General features: G+C 39.6%; 2 protein-coding genes across 5 annotated transcripts; one reads left to right on the top strand and one right to left on the bottom strand.

The window, feature by feature from the left end:
• Window positions 1–618: 618 nt before the first annotated feature.
• On the top strand, window positions 619–9,854 carry stx5a (syntaxin 5A). Of its 4 annotated transcripts, none has more exons than XM_035911833.2 (12): window positions 619–759; window positions 1,190–1,401; window positions 2,802–2,872; window positions 3,109–3,164; window positions 3,265–3,335; window positions 3,436–3,552; window positions 5,821–5,877; window positions 5,974–6,055; window positions 7,185–7,271; window positions 7,407–7,510; window positions 7,640–7,761; window positions 8,311–9,854. In XM_035911833.2, exons 2-12 carry the CDS (start codon window positions 1,339–1,341, stop codon window positions 8,468–8,470), a joined length of 990 nt encoding a protein of 329 aa, XP_035767726.1. In that variant the 5' UTR covers window positions 619–759; window positions 1,190–1,338; the 3' UTR covers window positions 8,471–9,854. The 4 variants fall into 4 exon arrangements, with proteins under 4 accessions (XP_035767726.1, XP_006781357.1, XP_035767730.1 ...); XM_006781294.3 differs by having other exon boundaries at window positions 2,799–2,872; XM_035911837.2 differs by lacking the exon at window positions 7,185–7,271 and having other exon boundaries at window positions 620–759.
• Window positions 9,855–11,175: 1,321 nt separating this feature from the next.
• zgc:162144 (RD3 domain-containing protein) lies at window positions 11,176–13,272 on the bottom strand. The gene is made up of 3 exons (XM_006781296.2): window positions 12,947–13,272; window positions 12,359–12,666; window positions 11,176–11,548 (listed from the first exon to the last, which is right to left on the bottom strand). Exons 1-3 carry the CDS (start codon window positions 12,950–12,952, stop codon window positions 11,176–11,178), a joined length of 687 nt encoding a protein of 228 aa, XP_006781359.1. The 5' UTR covers window positions 12,953–13,272.
• Between the last annotated feature and the right edge of the window lie 2,376 nt (window positions 13,273–15,648).

The following is a 15,648-nucleotide window of genomic DNA, read 5'->3' as shown; positions in this document are numbered from 1 at the left end:
AACTCCTCAGCAGCTGGGATACAACAGCGGAAGACCACGCCTGGTGCCTTCTCCTGTCAGCTAAAAACAGGAAACTGCGGCTTCTTGATGTACACTCACACACCACGTAATTAATTACTCCGTACTAGTACTGGGTTATATTGTCTAAATCAGTTGTTTTATTTCTATTCTGGATTATTTTTTTAGTTGTGTAAATTATTTTAATATAAGTATTTCAGTGGAACAAAATGGTTCGGGAAAAGGTATAACAATACAAACACAAAATGTATTGAAAACGGAAGATTCAGACATGTAGACATTATATTCTAAACATCATATTAATACCTGGTGTGACCAAGTTTTTAAAAAAAAGTTTTTATATATATATTTTTTATTATTATTTGAGTTGATTTTTTAAGTGGATAATGTTACTTTAGTTGCTTTAGTCTAGTTTTAATATTATTTTACTTTACACTTTTTTTTTTTAATTTGAATTCTAAATAATAGCTTTGTTTGTCATTTGCTGACTTCGTTTTCAACTAAATGTCCGCATTTCTTTCTGAACTGAAGCGTCGATTCCTTTGTGCCGCTCACATCAGTAGATTTGTCGACCCCTGGTGGTAGTAACTCGGTACCGCAGACATTTTTCCATGCTCGGTAAAGTAGACGTGGCAATGACGTCAGTACCGGAAATGACCCGGATCGGAACTTTAACTCCTGGGTATACTAGTCTTCACCAGAAACACCGACTGGTCTGATAATGTTTCGATACCGATTCAGGTGAGTTGAAACCCATCTAGCTTTGTTTATTAAATAACTTTAAAACTCGCACCTTCAATTTAAGTTGGCTTTCACCGAGGTGAGATTGGAGGGACCGTTCGAAAACTCCCGTTAGCTCTCTGGAGCTAACGTTAGCCCGCAGTTAGCCGGTCAGGCCATGATCAGCTGTGTGTCGTGATGGGCGGCCTTCACACAAACAGACCCAGTCCAGGCTCCAAATAATCATCGTTACCTAATGATATATATATATATTTAGCTTGCCTGTTTATTTATATGAGCTTTAGCACAGTTATTTGGGCTTTATTTCCACGCTGTCGCGGTCTTTGTGACTAGCTTTTGGCTACCGAATCTCCTGAATTTGTGTTTTATCTGTTGAATTTGAAGCTGTCGGCCCGGAAAGCTAACAAGTGACTTTTTTTTTAATTTTCAGACATGAATGATAACCACCTTTCGATGTGAATTTGTCCGTACACCGCGAGGTCTTAGTATTTATCAATCAGACAGACCCCAGGAGGAGGAACCGGCCGCCCGGGTGGTGTTTGATCTATAGCGGGCAGGTGATTCATTATCAGCGGCAGCATGACGTGCCGTGACCGGACACTCGAGTTCCAGTCAGCGTGTAAATCTCTCCAGGGCAGACAGGTATGTTGTGTCTTTAAAAAAAGAGAAAGAAAACAAAAAACCAGCCACGTCCTTACACTCAGATTTATTCTAATTTATTTATTTATTTGTAGTTATTGGTTTTTTTGTTTCAGTTCAATCTATTTACATAGTGGTTTTGCTCGTTTTTGCTTAGTTTTTATTATATTCCATGATAAGTTTACTTGAAATTGTGCACGATTTGATAAGAGTTACCACAATCTTTTTAACACACAGCTAAAATGCAGTGATGCAGATCGGTTTTGGTCGCACCATGTAATTTTGGCTTGGCTTTTAGTTTTGCTTTTTGTTCCTTGTTTACTCCTCTCGGTAAATCCCCCAAATAACAGTGTCAAAATGTTTTTTACTTTCTTTAAACAAAAGAAGAAGGTGGTAAATAACTATCAGTCTGGTAATGCAAACATAATTATGTCAGTGTTTATGTGAGATGATGCAAAAACACATTTGGAAGTGATTTTTGTTTACTGAGAGGTAGAGCTTTTTTCTCTACCTCTCAGTAGTTTTTCCTCTCTCAAAATGGGCCCTTTAGGTGTGACTTCTCAAACTTTGGCTACTTAATATAGAAACATCTATCCCAAAAACCCATTTTAAGTGTGTTTTCACATTTAACTTGTGCTGGTTACTAGTTAGAAATATTTCTGTCACAGTCCTGATAATTTTTCTTTGGAGGAAGGTTGATGATTTAAAAAAAAAAAAACATGCCAAATTCAAATTATCTTATTTTTAAGTGACCACATTCTCTTTTTTATTATATTAACACTCCAAATATTATGCCATAAGACATTTTACTTTTAGACATGTTTAAGTTTTTATTTAAAAAAAAAAAGTCAGAACAGACTGGATTATTATTTTATCATGATAAAAAAAAATCCAAATTCTTTGACTTCTTGAGTCATTTAAAATCAATTCTCAAAGTCCTGCTTTGGGGTGATCGTGGCTCAAGAGTTGGGAGTTCGCCTTGTAATCGGAAGGTTGCCGGTTCGAGCCCCGGCTCGGACAGTCTCGGTCGTTGTGTCCTTGGGCAAGACTCTTCACCTACCGCCTACTGGTGTTGGCCAGAAGGGCCGATGGCGCGATATGGCAGCCTCGCTTCTGTCAGTCTGCCCCAGGGCAGCTGTGGCTACAACTGTAGCTGCCTCCACCAGTGTGTGAATGTGAGAGTGAATGGGTGGATGACTGGACGTGTAAAGCGCTTTGGGGTCCCTAGGCGGGACTAGTAAAAGCGCTATACAAATACAGGCCATTTACCATTTACCATTTATCATAATTTATACGTCTTACCCCCCCCCCCCCCCCCTTTTTTTTTTTTTTTTTTTTTTTTTTTTTTTTTTTTTTTAATGTTTCTGGCCATCTCATCTGCTTCTTTGTACCTCCTGTAGCAGAATGGAGTCCAGCCCAGTAAACCGGCGCTCAGTGCCCTCAGGCAGCGCAGTGACTTTACAGTTATGGCCAAGTAAGTTCCCCAAAGTCTGTTTTCGCATACGTTTCCTCATTTTATGTTTATTTGCTGTTCCTTCACTGTTGAATTAGCTATAATATTCATATAATTAATTTAGCATATAAATGGTTTAATACCCGTTTCTCTTACCTTTTAGTTAAAGAGTTGTACTAAAGAGATTTGAAGCAAATATAATTATTTGTTCTGTGACTAGTAGAGAAAGTTTAACCTCTGTTTTTGTCTCCTTGTAGGAGAATTGGGAAAGACTTGAGCAATACATTTGCCAAACTGGAAAAGCTCACAATTTGTAAGTGTTAATTTTAACGTAATTTCAGCTTAATTTCAAATTTCTGAGTGTGATATCATCCAAAGTGCTGACTCTAGATGATGTTATTTTCATGTTTTAGTGGCAAAAAGAAAATCTCTGTTTGATGACAAGGCGGTAGAAATCGAGGAGCTGACATACATCATTAAGCAGGTGAGTTGAGCTGTCACTCTTCAGTAAAGCATGTCAGTCCTTTTTTTATATCTAATGAAACTTGATATTATAACTTTCCCTTCTTTTATTTGTCTTTTAGGACATTAACAGTCTAAACAAACAGATAGCACAGCTGCAGGACTTGGTGAGGTCCCGTGGAGCTCCAGGAGGCCGACACATTCAGACCCACTCAAATACTATAGTGGTGTCATTACAGGTATATCCACATTTTTGTAATATACAGTGGGGCAAAAAAGTATTTAGTCAGCCACCGATTGTGCAAGTTCCCCCACTTAAAATGATGACAGAGGTCAGTAATTTGCACCAGAGGTACACTTCAACTGTGAGAGACAGAATGTGAAAAAAAAATCCATGAATTCACATGGTAGGATTTGTAAAGAATTTATTCGTAAATCAGGGTGGAAAATAAGTATTTGGTCAATAACAAAAATACAACTCAATACTTTGTAACATAACCTTTGTTGGCAATAACAGAGGTCAAACGTTTACTATAGGTCTTTACCAGGTTTGCACACACAGTAGCTGGTATTTTGGCCCATTCCTCCATGCAGATCTTCTCAAGAGCAGTGATGTTTTGGGGCTGTCGCCGAGCAACACGGACTTTCAACTCCCGCCACAGATTTTCTATGGGGTTGAGGTCTGGAGACTGGCTAGGCCACTTCAGGACTTTCAAATGCTTCTTACGGAGCCACTCCTTTGTTGCCCGGGCGGTGTGTTTTGGATCATTGTCATGTTGAAAGACCCAGCCTCGTTTCATCTTCAAAGTTCTCAGTGATGGAAGGAGGTTTTGGCTCAAAATCTCACGATACTTGGCCCCATTCATTCTGTCCTTAACACGGATCAGTCGTCCTGTCCCCTTGGCAGAAAAACAGCCCCATAGCATGATGTTTCCACCCCCATGCTTCACAGTAGGTATGGTGTTCTTGGGATGCAACTCAGTATTCTTCTTCCTCCAAACACGACGAGTTGAGTTTATACCAAAAAGTTCTACTTTGGTTTCATCTGACCACATGACATTCTCCCAATCCTCTGCTGTATCATCCATGTGCTCTCTGGCAAACTTCAGACGGGCCTGGACATGCACTGGCTTCAGCAGCGGAACACGTCTGGCACTGCGGGATTTGATTCCCTGCCGTTGTAGTGTGTTACTGATGGTGACCTTTGTTACTTTGGTCCCAGCTCTCTGCAGGTCATTCACCAGGTCCCCCCGTGTGGTTCTGGGATCTTTGCTCACCGTTCTCATGATCATTTTGACCCCACGGGATGAGATCTTGCGTGGAGCCCCAGATCGAGGGAGATTATCAGTGGTCTTGTATGTCTTCCATTTTCTGATGATTGCTCCCACAGTTGATTTTTTTACACCAAGCTGCTTGCCTATTGTAGATTCACTCTTCCCAGTCTGGTGCAGGTCTACAATTCTTTTCCTGGTGTCCTTCGAAAGCTCTTTGGTCTTGGCCATGGCGGAGTTTGGAGTCTGACTGGTTGAGGCTGTGGACAGGTGTCTTTTATACAGATGATGAGGTCAAACAGGTGCCATTCATACAGGTAACGAGTGGGGGACAGAAAAGCTTCTTACAGAAGACGTTACAGGTCTGTGAGAGCCAGGGATTTTCCTTGTTTGAGGTGACCAAATACTTATTTTCCACCCTGATTTACGAATAAATTCTTTACAAATCCTACCATGTGAATTCATGGATTTTTTTTTCACATTCTGTCTCTCACAGTTGAAGTGTACCTCTGGTGCAAATTACTGACCTCTGTCATCATTTTAAGTGGGGGAACTTGCACAATCGGTGGCTGACTAAATACTTTTTTGCCCCACTGTATTTGTGCAAATCCTGCTGGGGGTTTTTTGTTGTTGGCGTTTTGTTTTTGCTTATTTGGATCAGAATGAGTGCAAGATGACGGCAGATGAGAGCTCTACCTATATTTTGCACCCTTCCTGGTCATAACCTTTAGATATGACTTAATTTCTCAGTATCTCAGCTCTCATATCTGTAGGTAGTTGGTATATATTCCTAAATATATGTATATATTATATACACTGTATATAGCATATATTCTGGTTTTTATTTCTGTACCAGAAATATTTCTGTTGTTTGTTTGTTTTTTGCATCAAGACCCCAAGATAAATTAATCATTTGTTTAAAAAAATGTAATTCTGATTCTGAATTTGAAGTTGATCTAAAAAGAAACAACTTTGAACCTTTCTGTAAAACTTTGTGTACAATTTTAACCCTGGAGAAACCATGGGGCCAAATTTGACCCCATGGTTTCCCTAGTAAACCAATGGGGTCAGCTCTGACCCCATGGGTTCTCCAGGGTTAAAATCAAGAAAAGATGTAGTTATTGACTGAGAGAATGCAAATTTTCTGTAGTTTCGTTTTTCCTTTTTCTTTCCTTTTCTAAATGGTAACAAAAGTGAATCGTCACCTCCTTTAACTCTGTCATTCTTTGTCTGTAGTCCAAGCTGGCATCGATGTCCAATGACTTCAAATCAGTCCTAGAAGTCAGAACAGAGGTGAGAGCTGCGTCAGCACACAAAAGCAAACAATGCTAATACCTAAAGCTCTGGATAAAGTGAAGGTTTCTTCTCTCTTTGACTCTTGTTCTTCAGAACCTGAAGCAGCAGCGCAGCAGGAGAGAGCAGTTCTCCCAGCCTCCGGCGTCGTCTTCTCCTCTCATGGCCAACAACTTCAGTAAGTCTCCACATCTCAGCTTCACGCTTCAAGTTGCTCATTCAGATTTTTAACAAGGGTCTCATATGAAAGTAAATGGCTACAGCAGGTTAACAAAGCATGTTTTGTAGTTTAATTAAGGCGTGTTCACTCTATCCTGAATATTGTTTGTGTGAAAAGTTCTGTCTTAATCGTTTTGTGGACCTTTAATGTTGCACATGGTTAAACTGACGTGCAGCACTAGTAATACAGACAAGGGTAAAAGAGGACCGTGAACATGGCTGGCTTCACACTGCCTGCTGTAATGTCACATTTATATCACCTGTATTCTCTGAAAGTGTGAACTTCCCACTAGTAATGAGAATAATCATTACTCAAAGCATACAAAGTGTGTATTAGAGTGAACACACCGTGAGTGTTTCTTTGTTGTGTCGTGGAGGAAAATACTCGACGTCTGGCTCCTGCTCAGTTCATCATTCTGCTAAAGCGAATGATTAAATGTTTTGCCGAGCAGGCTTCTTAACAGAGACCCTTTAATGAACGCACCGAGCTCCAGTGCTTCCTGTACGTGCATTTACACAGTTGGTAAAATGTTCATAAATTCACTTTACTTTAGCATTTTTGACCAAATATCAAGCAAAATGCTCATTGTGAATGCCTAGAGATTTTACAAAGAAAAAAGATGGATATTAAGACTGGTTTCATTATTTTAAAAATATAATTGGCTCGATTCTGATCTCTGAAATGATGCACTCAGCATTTATTTATCTTGATGGATGATGGGATAAATATTTACATTTCTCTACTTGTTTGTGTTATTACCTGCTAAAAGGTACATGGGTATAAACCCTACGGTAGAAAATCATATGCATAATAAATCATATATTAACAGAATATATAGTTTTTTTGTGCTTGTGCACACATTCCCTTATTTCTGTTTTAGGCGTACTTGCACTGAGCATGTTGTTTGACGGTTAGGTGTTTTGTTTTTTCCTTCTTTTTCAAAAACGGCACTGGTTGTGGATACGTTTTAAATACCAGTGTACTTTTCAAAACAGCAGCTGTTGTGATAGGGAACTGCTGGCAGTCCTTGTGAATGATTAATACTGTATTTGGTCATCTGTAATGCAAGAATTAAAAAATATTTTAGGGAGCCGCAAAAAAGGGGCCCAGGAGCCGCAAGCAGCTCGTGAGCCGCGCAATGACTACCAGGGCTATACAACCGCAAATTACAAAGGTATTTCCCGGGAACGTCTCGACTCTCCAAGCGGGTATAACTAGCTACTGTATGTGCCCGCTGTTCTTTCTGCTTTCCGCCCGTACCATAGAGGATTTCTGTGATCACGTGTGTGTGTTTTTTATGTCTCTGCAGATGGCTCGGTCCTGATGCAGGAAGAGTCCCGGAGCCGGGGGGATGTGGCTATCGATATGGACTCTCCAAGTAATCCTTTGCAGCTTCAGCTTATTGATGAGCAGGTAGGGTGTTGGTGTTTGTTTGCTGAAGTCAGACAGGTGGCACAAAAAATTGAGTCTGTTGTCAAACTTGACTGACTTTTATCCGAGATTAGCTAAATATTACACTAAAATGCTGTGTTGTGGCAACAGGACTCGTACATCCAGAGCCGTGCAGATACCATGCAAAACATCGAGAGCACCATCGTGGAACTGGGTTCCATATTTCAGCAGCTGGCGCACATGGTCAAGGAACAAGAGGAGACCATCCAGAGGTGAGGAAGAGATGGAGACAGATGAGGTTCAGTAGGATAAAAGAACGAGTTACACAACTGAAAGAAAGAACTGGAAAAACAATCTTGCTGAAAAAAAGCCTGAAACATAAAAGTGGTTTTTTTTTGTTTTTGTTTTTTTTTGGTCCTGTGTTGGGATAAAATTATATAACAAATGTATTCTTGGAACAATTCAGCAAGTAAAACAGATCAGCACGTATTGACTGCAAGTCTTCATCAGGGTCTGACAAATACGCATCAGTCAGTATTCATTAATAGCCCTGGAAGGCAATCAACCGACACCAATTTTAACCGCTAGAGGGTTTAAAAGACAGAAGCCCATATATATCAAAGCAATAACAAATCTTAGCAATTTTCTATTTAAAATAAATAAACAAATAACAAACTAAAGCAGAACTGAAAAAAATTGATTTTTGGGGGGGTTTTGCATTAATGGGATAAGTATTGGTGTAATTTCTTAGTCTTTGAAATAAAACAAGACTGATTAGAGATTAAAAACTCTCTTCTCACTGCTCCGTTTCTTTCTCACAGGATCGATGCTAACGTGGAGGACACCCAGCTGAACGTGGAGGCTGCCCACACAGAGATCCTCAAATACTTCCAGTCGGTCTCCTCCAACCGCTGGCTGATGATCAAGATCTTTCTGGTCCTTGTGGTCTTCTTCATCATCTTTGTCGTCTTCTTTGCGTAAAGGAATGAGGAGCAGGGAAACGGTATCGAATGAGGGAGAATAAAATTAAAGCTAGACTATAAGGATGTATTTCGAGACTCTTCTATCACGGTTTCATGGAGGCTTTTGGGATCCACTCGAATACGGACCTGTCGTTTTGTCCCAAGCCACAAACTTTTCAGTCTTAATTTGACTCTTCAATGGAAAATGAAGATGTTGAACTCTCGAATAAAACAAATAAATGATCTTTGAATCCCCACTTTAAGAGCAGAAAGCTGCTCTGTATTCTACATTGACCAACTATTCATAAGCATTTAATCAAAATGGCTCTAATTTAATGGTTTGATTCTGCAAACTGTCTTATGGTTGTTTTGTTTATCCTCTTTTACCACACGTCATCCTTTATAGTAAGTATTACAAAGCCAAACTTTACAACTGGATTTGCTCCTCAGATTATGTTGCTTCATAGTTTACCTGCTTTTTACTGGAACCACATGACTGTCTCTCATTTATCAGCAATTCCTAACCTTCTACCATCCAAAACTGATGTGGATTTTTTAAAAATAATCTTTATTTGCTGTTTTGTTTCATTTGCCAAATTGGTACCGTTGTTGAACTGTGACACAATACAAGGAAACTCGCTGTGGCACAAGTAGGCAGTCATAGCCAGATGAAGGGAGGTTTGCAGTGTAACTGAAGGGTGAGCTGTGAGAAATGTTATATAACGGCACTGTTTTAAATGAAGCTGTGTGGTGAGCAGCCTTCGCAAAGGTTTAATGGAAGAAAAGGTTTAAACCTCACTGAGTGCTGTAGGAGGATCAGTGCGTATGAAGGGGTAAGCGCTGGTTGTAAAGTCACACGATCGGCCACGTTCCCTGGAAGTGTCTGGTTGGATGCCTGTGCGCATCCATTATCTACCTAATGTACAGGATGTTATTTAAATGACCACAACTTTTTAAAAGAAACATTTTTTTTCCTTTTTTCTTTTGCTCTTTCTTTGTTTTCTTTTTTTTTTTTTAATTTTAGCCAAATGCCTTGACTTAGTGTATAAAGTTGAAATAGTTATGAAGATGTATTGATAAAGTGTGCATTAATAAAACAGTAATGGGGTGCTGGCATTCACGTGTGAGATTTTCTTGGGATAAGAGGATCAGTCAGCAGAGCTTTAATTAGCTGTAACAAATGCTGCAGTTTATATTTGGCCTTTTATTCTTTATTTTCATTTATAACAATGCAGACAGACAGATATGCATTTAAACATTAGCCTCAAATGTTAGCTAAACATCTATTTAAAACAAAAAAAGAAGACATTTTTGTGTAAAAGAAGTGTTTTAATTGCACAGAAAAGATAAGAAAATTGGTTATTTATTACCTTAAGTACATGTTGTATTACAATAAAATCATACGTGAGTCTAATTATTTTCTGCTTTACTTGACGGGAGAGCATCTGTTAACTGAGCTGGTGATCTGGAGCCAAACTGTGGCTGCTGAGTCTGCAGAAGATGGCTGTCCTGCCTGTTATGTAACAAGTTTTAGTTCATGTGATGTGTTTATGATTCATCAGAGAGCCCTTACAGTATGGGTTTGAGTTTATAGATGCCATAAGCTTGAGCAAAGTTTAACTCAACATACTAAATAGGCTGGCATGGACATATCCTTCTTTTCTTAGGTTACTTGTACAGTACAGTTATACTGGTTAATGCTCAGACATGGTCTGAGTTTCAAAATATTAAGTTGGTAGCCAGCAATTCAGGATTCAGACTGCTTTAAATGTTCTTTTTTCCACTTCCACATTCTTTAATCTGTTTCGTGTCAACCCAGCTTGTGGTGGTGTGCAACCCAGTGTACTCCTAATGCTAGTCCCAAGTCCAGATAAATGGGAAAGTTTCATCAGGAAGAGAAGGAAGGGTAGGGGTGCAGAGGTGGTAGTCAAGGGAGTGATAGTGGATATATCAAAAAGGTTTTGAAGATGGAGCTGCCAGGTGGGAGGAAGAGAGGAAGACCACAGAGATGGCCTCTGTGGTCATGAAGAAGGGCATGCAGAGTGTGACAGAGGAGCATGGTAGGGATAGGATGAGATGGAGGCAGATAATCTGCTGTAGCAAGGGTCCCGTCAAAAGAAGGAGGATCTGTATTTACCATTTCAGATACAGAAACCATCCGTTACCAGACAAAAGTGGTTTTAAAGGGAGATGAGCTAACATAAAAACTGGTTCCAGGCCCAGAATGAGACAAAGCAGGATTATTTTGAAATGGAAATCAGGAAAAGTTACTTGAAATATGGAAATGAGCATAACAGGTCGCTTCGGATTTGGAACAGCTATTTATTCCCTTTAGTGTTTTTGGTCTTATGTAGGTAAAACAGTATGAGCAGTTTTTAATTTACCCACCAGGACCACAAAAGGCTGCTGACATCTTAAAGCCAGAACCATAATTCTTTTAGATTTACCTAAAGCTGCCAGTGAGTAAGTCTACTTAAGTCCTTTCTCTTGAATTTTTTCTTCATCTTTTGAAATAAGGAAAAAAATAATTTTTAAAGTTTTCCAGATTTTTATTTGACCCATTTTTTAATGGCAGCTACCTCCACTCCTCCCTTTCTTCCTCATTAATGCTTGTCTTGTACAATCTGGGCTCACCCAGTCTTCTCTGTGACTCTCCTAGTTTCTCCTCCCCTCCCTTGCACATGTCCCTCTGCTTTATTTCTCCCCTGACTCCCCCCACTTCTCTCACCCATGAGCACTCTGCTCTATAGGGGTGATCTCTGGCATGCTCTTACTCCTTCCCTTCCTCGTCCTGGCCTGAATTGCTTCCTCCTCCCCTTCTCCATCCTCCTCCTCATCAGACCATTCAACTTGCTGCTGCAGGTTCCCCCTGGAGCCTCTCAAGTTGCTGCCCTTTGGGAAATGCCCCGTGCGGAATTTTGTGCGGAAAGTGACAAAGGAGAGGCTTTTGCTGCGCTGCTGCTTCTCAAACACCACTTCCTGGGTCGGAACCTCGTCGTTTCCGTTCGCCTCATCCGCACAGTCACGCAGCACTGAGCGAAAGAGCCGAGGAACCTCGTGAACCTCGGGCTCCATCTGTGAAACCAGCCTCCTGAACCTGCAGCAGGAGGGATAGAGTAAGTGTAATATGAGCTGACTTTGATTCACACCCCTTTACAGCCAAGGCAAAACAAAAAGGACACAGCCAACAAAGAGTGTAAGGGTGGAGAATGAAGAATAAATTGGACCGTCACTGTAAGAAAAACACTGGTGGTGTTTGAGGGTGTACAGCCTGTATGAAACTTTTTTTTTCTAACAGAGGACGTGTTTGCAGAAGTGACTATTAATGATGGAGTCTCATTGATGACAAGTTGCTTTTTTGTCAACTTGTTCATATTTTTGAATCCCACAGATTAATAAAACTGAATATTAGATTTTAAAGCCCTTATATTTACTTGATCGCTTTGTCTAAACAACTCCGTTCAGTGATAACACCAGAAAAAAGTCACATTTGCTTTTTTTTACTGAAAATTCATTCATCATTATGAAGGACCTCTGTTGAATTAATTATGGGCATTTACCAGTGAGGGGTAGGGTTAGTGCTGGGTCATATTTACACCACACCAAAGCAAGCATAGTCGCAAAAACTAGAAAATTGTACATGCATCTTAACCCTCCAGTTTTTCTATTCTCAGATTTACATAAGGGGTTAATATGAACCTCACACAGACATTTAAAAGTCAACTTTGTAAGTATGGCTCTAACAGTATTAGCGAGTTATTGCTGAGTGTGTAAAATGGATTAGACTGAAACCCTGCAGCTCTCTGCTATTTGAAAACGATCTGTAGGTCTTTTAGTTATAGTAACAGTTTCACCGTTATCCTGCCAGTCCTCTAGCTCTGTCTCTACCTCTGCCTGTCTTTCTTACCTGACAATCACAGGCCCACACTGTGCAGGAGGGATTTTGGCACAGAGGTCTTGCAGCTCCAGCAGGTCATTGGGAGTGAGCTCATAGGGCTGTGGGGTCGGGGTGGTTGCCAGCCAGCTGTAGTCTGCTGTAGAGGAAGAGCTGCGACGGCGGCGACGACCCTCCGTCGCCCTCTCCAAGCGGATGCGTTCAGTGCGCTTCACCATGGCCCCAAGCTCCAGCATCAGGGTGTTGGTTACCAGCTCCTCAGTTGTTCGCTGGCCGGGCACTTTAGGCTCAAGGGAGAAAACAGCGGACCAAGGAAACATCTGGAAAAAACACAAAGAGTTAGTGAAGAAGAGACTGAAAAGTATCTGTCATACGATGATATGACCTTCACCATGTTTGAACCCATAGTGTTTAAAGCAAAAGCATTAAAATCACCTCAGCACACAGTCTGTAGAGCTGTTTTACACTGGAGTTATCTAAAATCCTCTGAAATCTTAATTGTCTATTTAAGTAAAATGTGGTGCATATGTGAATGCAAACACATTGCATACTGTTCTAACTTCTCTCCTTGTTATCAGATATATATAAATCTTTTCTTACCTTCATGAAACAAGGGTTACAAAGCTGTAGTATCTTCTCTTCTGATGAATATCCAACACTTGTCTGGTAAAACCTCTGTCAGCAGTAAAGTGAGCAGCGGGCCTGCACAGGCTCGCAACATTCAAAGTGGATGAAACTCCTGAGACTACAGCTGGTGGCTCACAGATACTTGACTGCTTTGCTACAGGTGAAGGTCCCCAGCAGACAGTGCGTGTATTTCTGTGAGGGGTGCGTATTGTGTGTGTGCGAGTTTGGGATTGAGAATACAAGTAATCCTGTATTAATAATGAGTGAGTGACGAGAGGAGCTTACCTCGTGACATGAGTGTACACCTGGGAGAGCCGTGTGCTTCTGTGTGTGATGGCCAGAATTCAGGTGGGGTATTTATATAACATTTATATAATATTATATATAATATAATATATATTTATATAATATTTATATACTATTTATATAACAGCATGGGGACTTAATTTTGTTTTGCCACCTTTCTTTTGCATGTTTTTCATGATTTTATATCTTATCTGCTGTTAAAAATGTAGTGAAGGTTGCAGGTCACAAACACCTTTCTCTAAGATATTTCAAACCACTTTCAGAGTCTGACAGACTAATTTCTGGACAGTCATGAAACTTAAACCAGCAGAATTTCTGGTTTCAGGCTGATAGGCATACTATTATACCCAGCACAGTCTTTAAAATAGCATCCAGTGGACAGACAATAATCTTTCAAACACACCTGCAATTACCAGACTGTTGTTGGGCTAATGTTACATAACAACCAACCTAATCTCACTTTCTCACACACTCAGGTGTTAGCAGTCTATCCCGCCAACTTGTACATGGCATTGTATTGGTAACATAAGGTACAGTCTAGTGCCTGGGTTTCCACACCACTCAGCAATGCGCCACCAAATCCCAGATTACATTCAAATCCATAGCCTACCTGGAAGAATGAGTGGTTGTAATAGCTGACATAATCTAATTACAGCTGCTACACTCAGTGACTGAAGGGAAAACAGTTCCTACTGTTATCAACGAGTGTTGCTTGTTTCAATTTATCTAATGCCAGAAAATGCTGCAGCTAAACACAAGATGAGAGCCTAAAGGGTTACATATATTGTCCTGCCTAACATCTAATAAACAAAGTAAAACCATAACACCAGTCAAATACACATTCAGACAGCAGTGGTGGAGGCTGGCAATTTTCATAGGAGTGGCCAAGCTGGGGCCATTACTTACACTGGGCAGGGAAAGAAACTGACATGTCCTTTTTTTCTTCTTTTTGTTTTTTGGTTGCTGCGTGGCATGTTGCTGTGGGCTAAATACTCTGCTAAAACATTAAGGCCACATCAGCTGCTTTGGTGCAGATAAAGGTGACAACAGGACAACCCTCCAACCCTTTAATAACTGAGTGTGAGCAGTAGTAGACTTTTTGACTTCTCACTGGTTTCATTTGCATACTGAGGCCTGGCCGCCATGTAGAATTATTCCATGTAGACTCATAGATTAATATCCTTTTTGTTGCTGTGTTTATACATCCCCACCCAAGTGATAGGCAAACACTCAAGTTTTATTCTCTTTTAACTGCTCAGTACAATTTCAATGGTTTGTTGGACGGTTACATAAATTGAACAACAGCAGCAACAAAATATTTCAGCTCAAAGAAATAAAGAAAGTAAGAAAGAAAGGGATGAAAGTCTGTGCATATCCTGTTAACTTGAGGTGGGTGGAGTGGCCAAACTTCAGGGGTGGATCCTTGCTTTGCTCCTGCCAGACAGTGGCAGTATGAGAAGATAAGAGTTTAAGCTTTCACTCTAAAGAAACCTTTATCATTGGGCTATTTTGCTTATTTACTTGTAAGCATCCCAAAATGTATCCACCAAATATTTTTCTATCAATACCATTCTAATCTCTTAAAGTACATATTGTACAACTGTTCAACAATTATACTTAAGGATGTTGTATATTCTTTCATAAATCAGGCAAACTTTGCACTTTATTCGCCTAAATTTATAATATTTCTTTGCTAATACCATATTTTATAATGGTGTTTTTGTTTGTGGTTGTTTTTTGGTTGGTCAGTGAATATGTGTGTCTGTGCGTATGCGTCTCTGCGTGTGTGTTTCTGCTGCGGTTTAATATTGAAAGTATTATATACTTAATTCCTAATTCATTTACTACAGTTTCAAATATTATTATATAGCGTAATATACTTTGTTATTATTTATTATAATAATCATGTAATAAAAATTATTATTATTATACACAGTTAAACTAAATATGAGACAAGCAAACACTACCTTGTGGAAAAAGGTCACTTGATCATAATTTAAATAGACATTAAGAAGAAAAATGCCCTGAAACACAACCACAAGGAAACCCACACTCAATAGCTCTTTACTAATCTTCTGTTAACATCAAACAAAAATAATTTAAAACCTGCAGATTGTTTTTTTAGATTCTATGTATAGTTCAGGTGTGGTGGGTTATGTACGTTCCTTGGGCTGAAAACTAACTTAAACAATATTGTGCAATCAACAACTTGTTGGAGGTGAAGGGAGGAAGACAGGACAGAAAAAAACTGTCCTAATATAGCATAAGATAAATAATTTTTACTAGTTTTATTTATTTATCATATTAGTATTAAACAATATATTTTTATACATTTGTTATAATAAATATATAAGACATCGTCAAACATA

This window comes from Neolamprologus brichardi, chromosome 2 (genome assembly GCF_056152115.1).
Source record: "Neolamprologus brichardi isolate AB-2024 chromosome 2, ASM5615211v1, whole genome shotgun sequence".
NCBI classification, from domain to species: Eukaryota; Metazoa; Chordata; class Actinopteri; order Cichliformes; family Cichlidae; genus Neolamprologus; species Neolamprologus brichardi.
The sequence above is the reverse complement of the archived record's forward strand: the minus strand, read 5'-3'. Positions and strand labels throughout refer to the sequence as shown.

Coding starts and splice junctions, on each gene's coding strand:
- stx5a (XM_006781294.3), top strand. CDS start 1,339: ATGACGTGCCGTGACCGGACACTCGAGTTCCAGTCAGCGTGTAAATCT. Junction 3,336..3,435: donor TGACATACATCATTAAGCAG/GTGAGTTGAGCT, acceptor TTTGTCTTTTAG/GACATTAACAGTCTAAACAA. Junction 3,553..5,820: donor CTATAGTGGTGTCATTACAG/GTATATCCACAT, acceptor CTTTGTCTGTAG/TCCAAGCTGGCATCGATGTC.
- zgc:162144 (XM_006781296.2), bottom strand. Junction 11,549..12,358: donor TGTGGGCCTGTGATTGTCAG/GTAAGAAAGACA, acceptor CTCCTGCTGCAG/GTTCAGGAGGCTGGTTTCAC.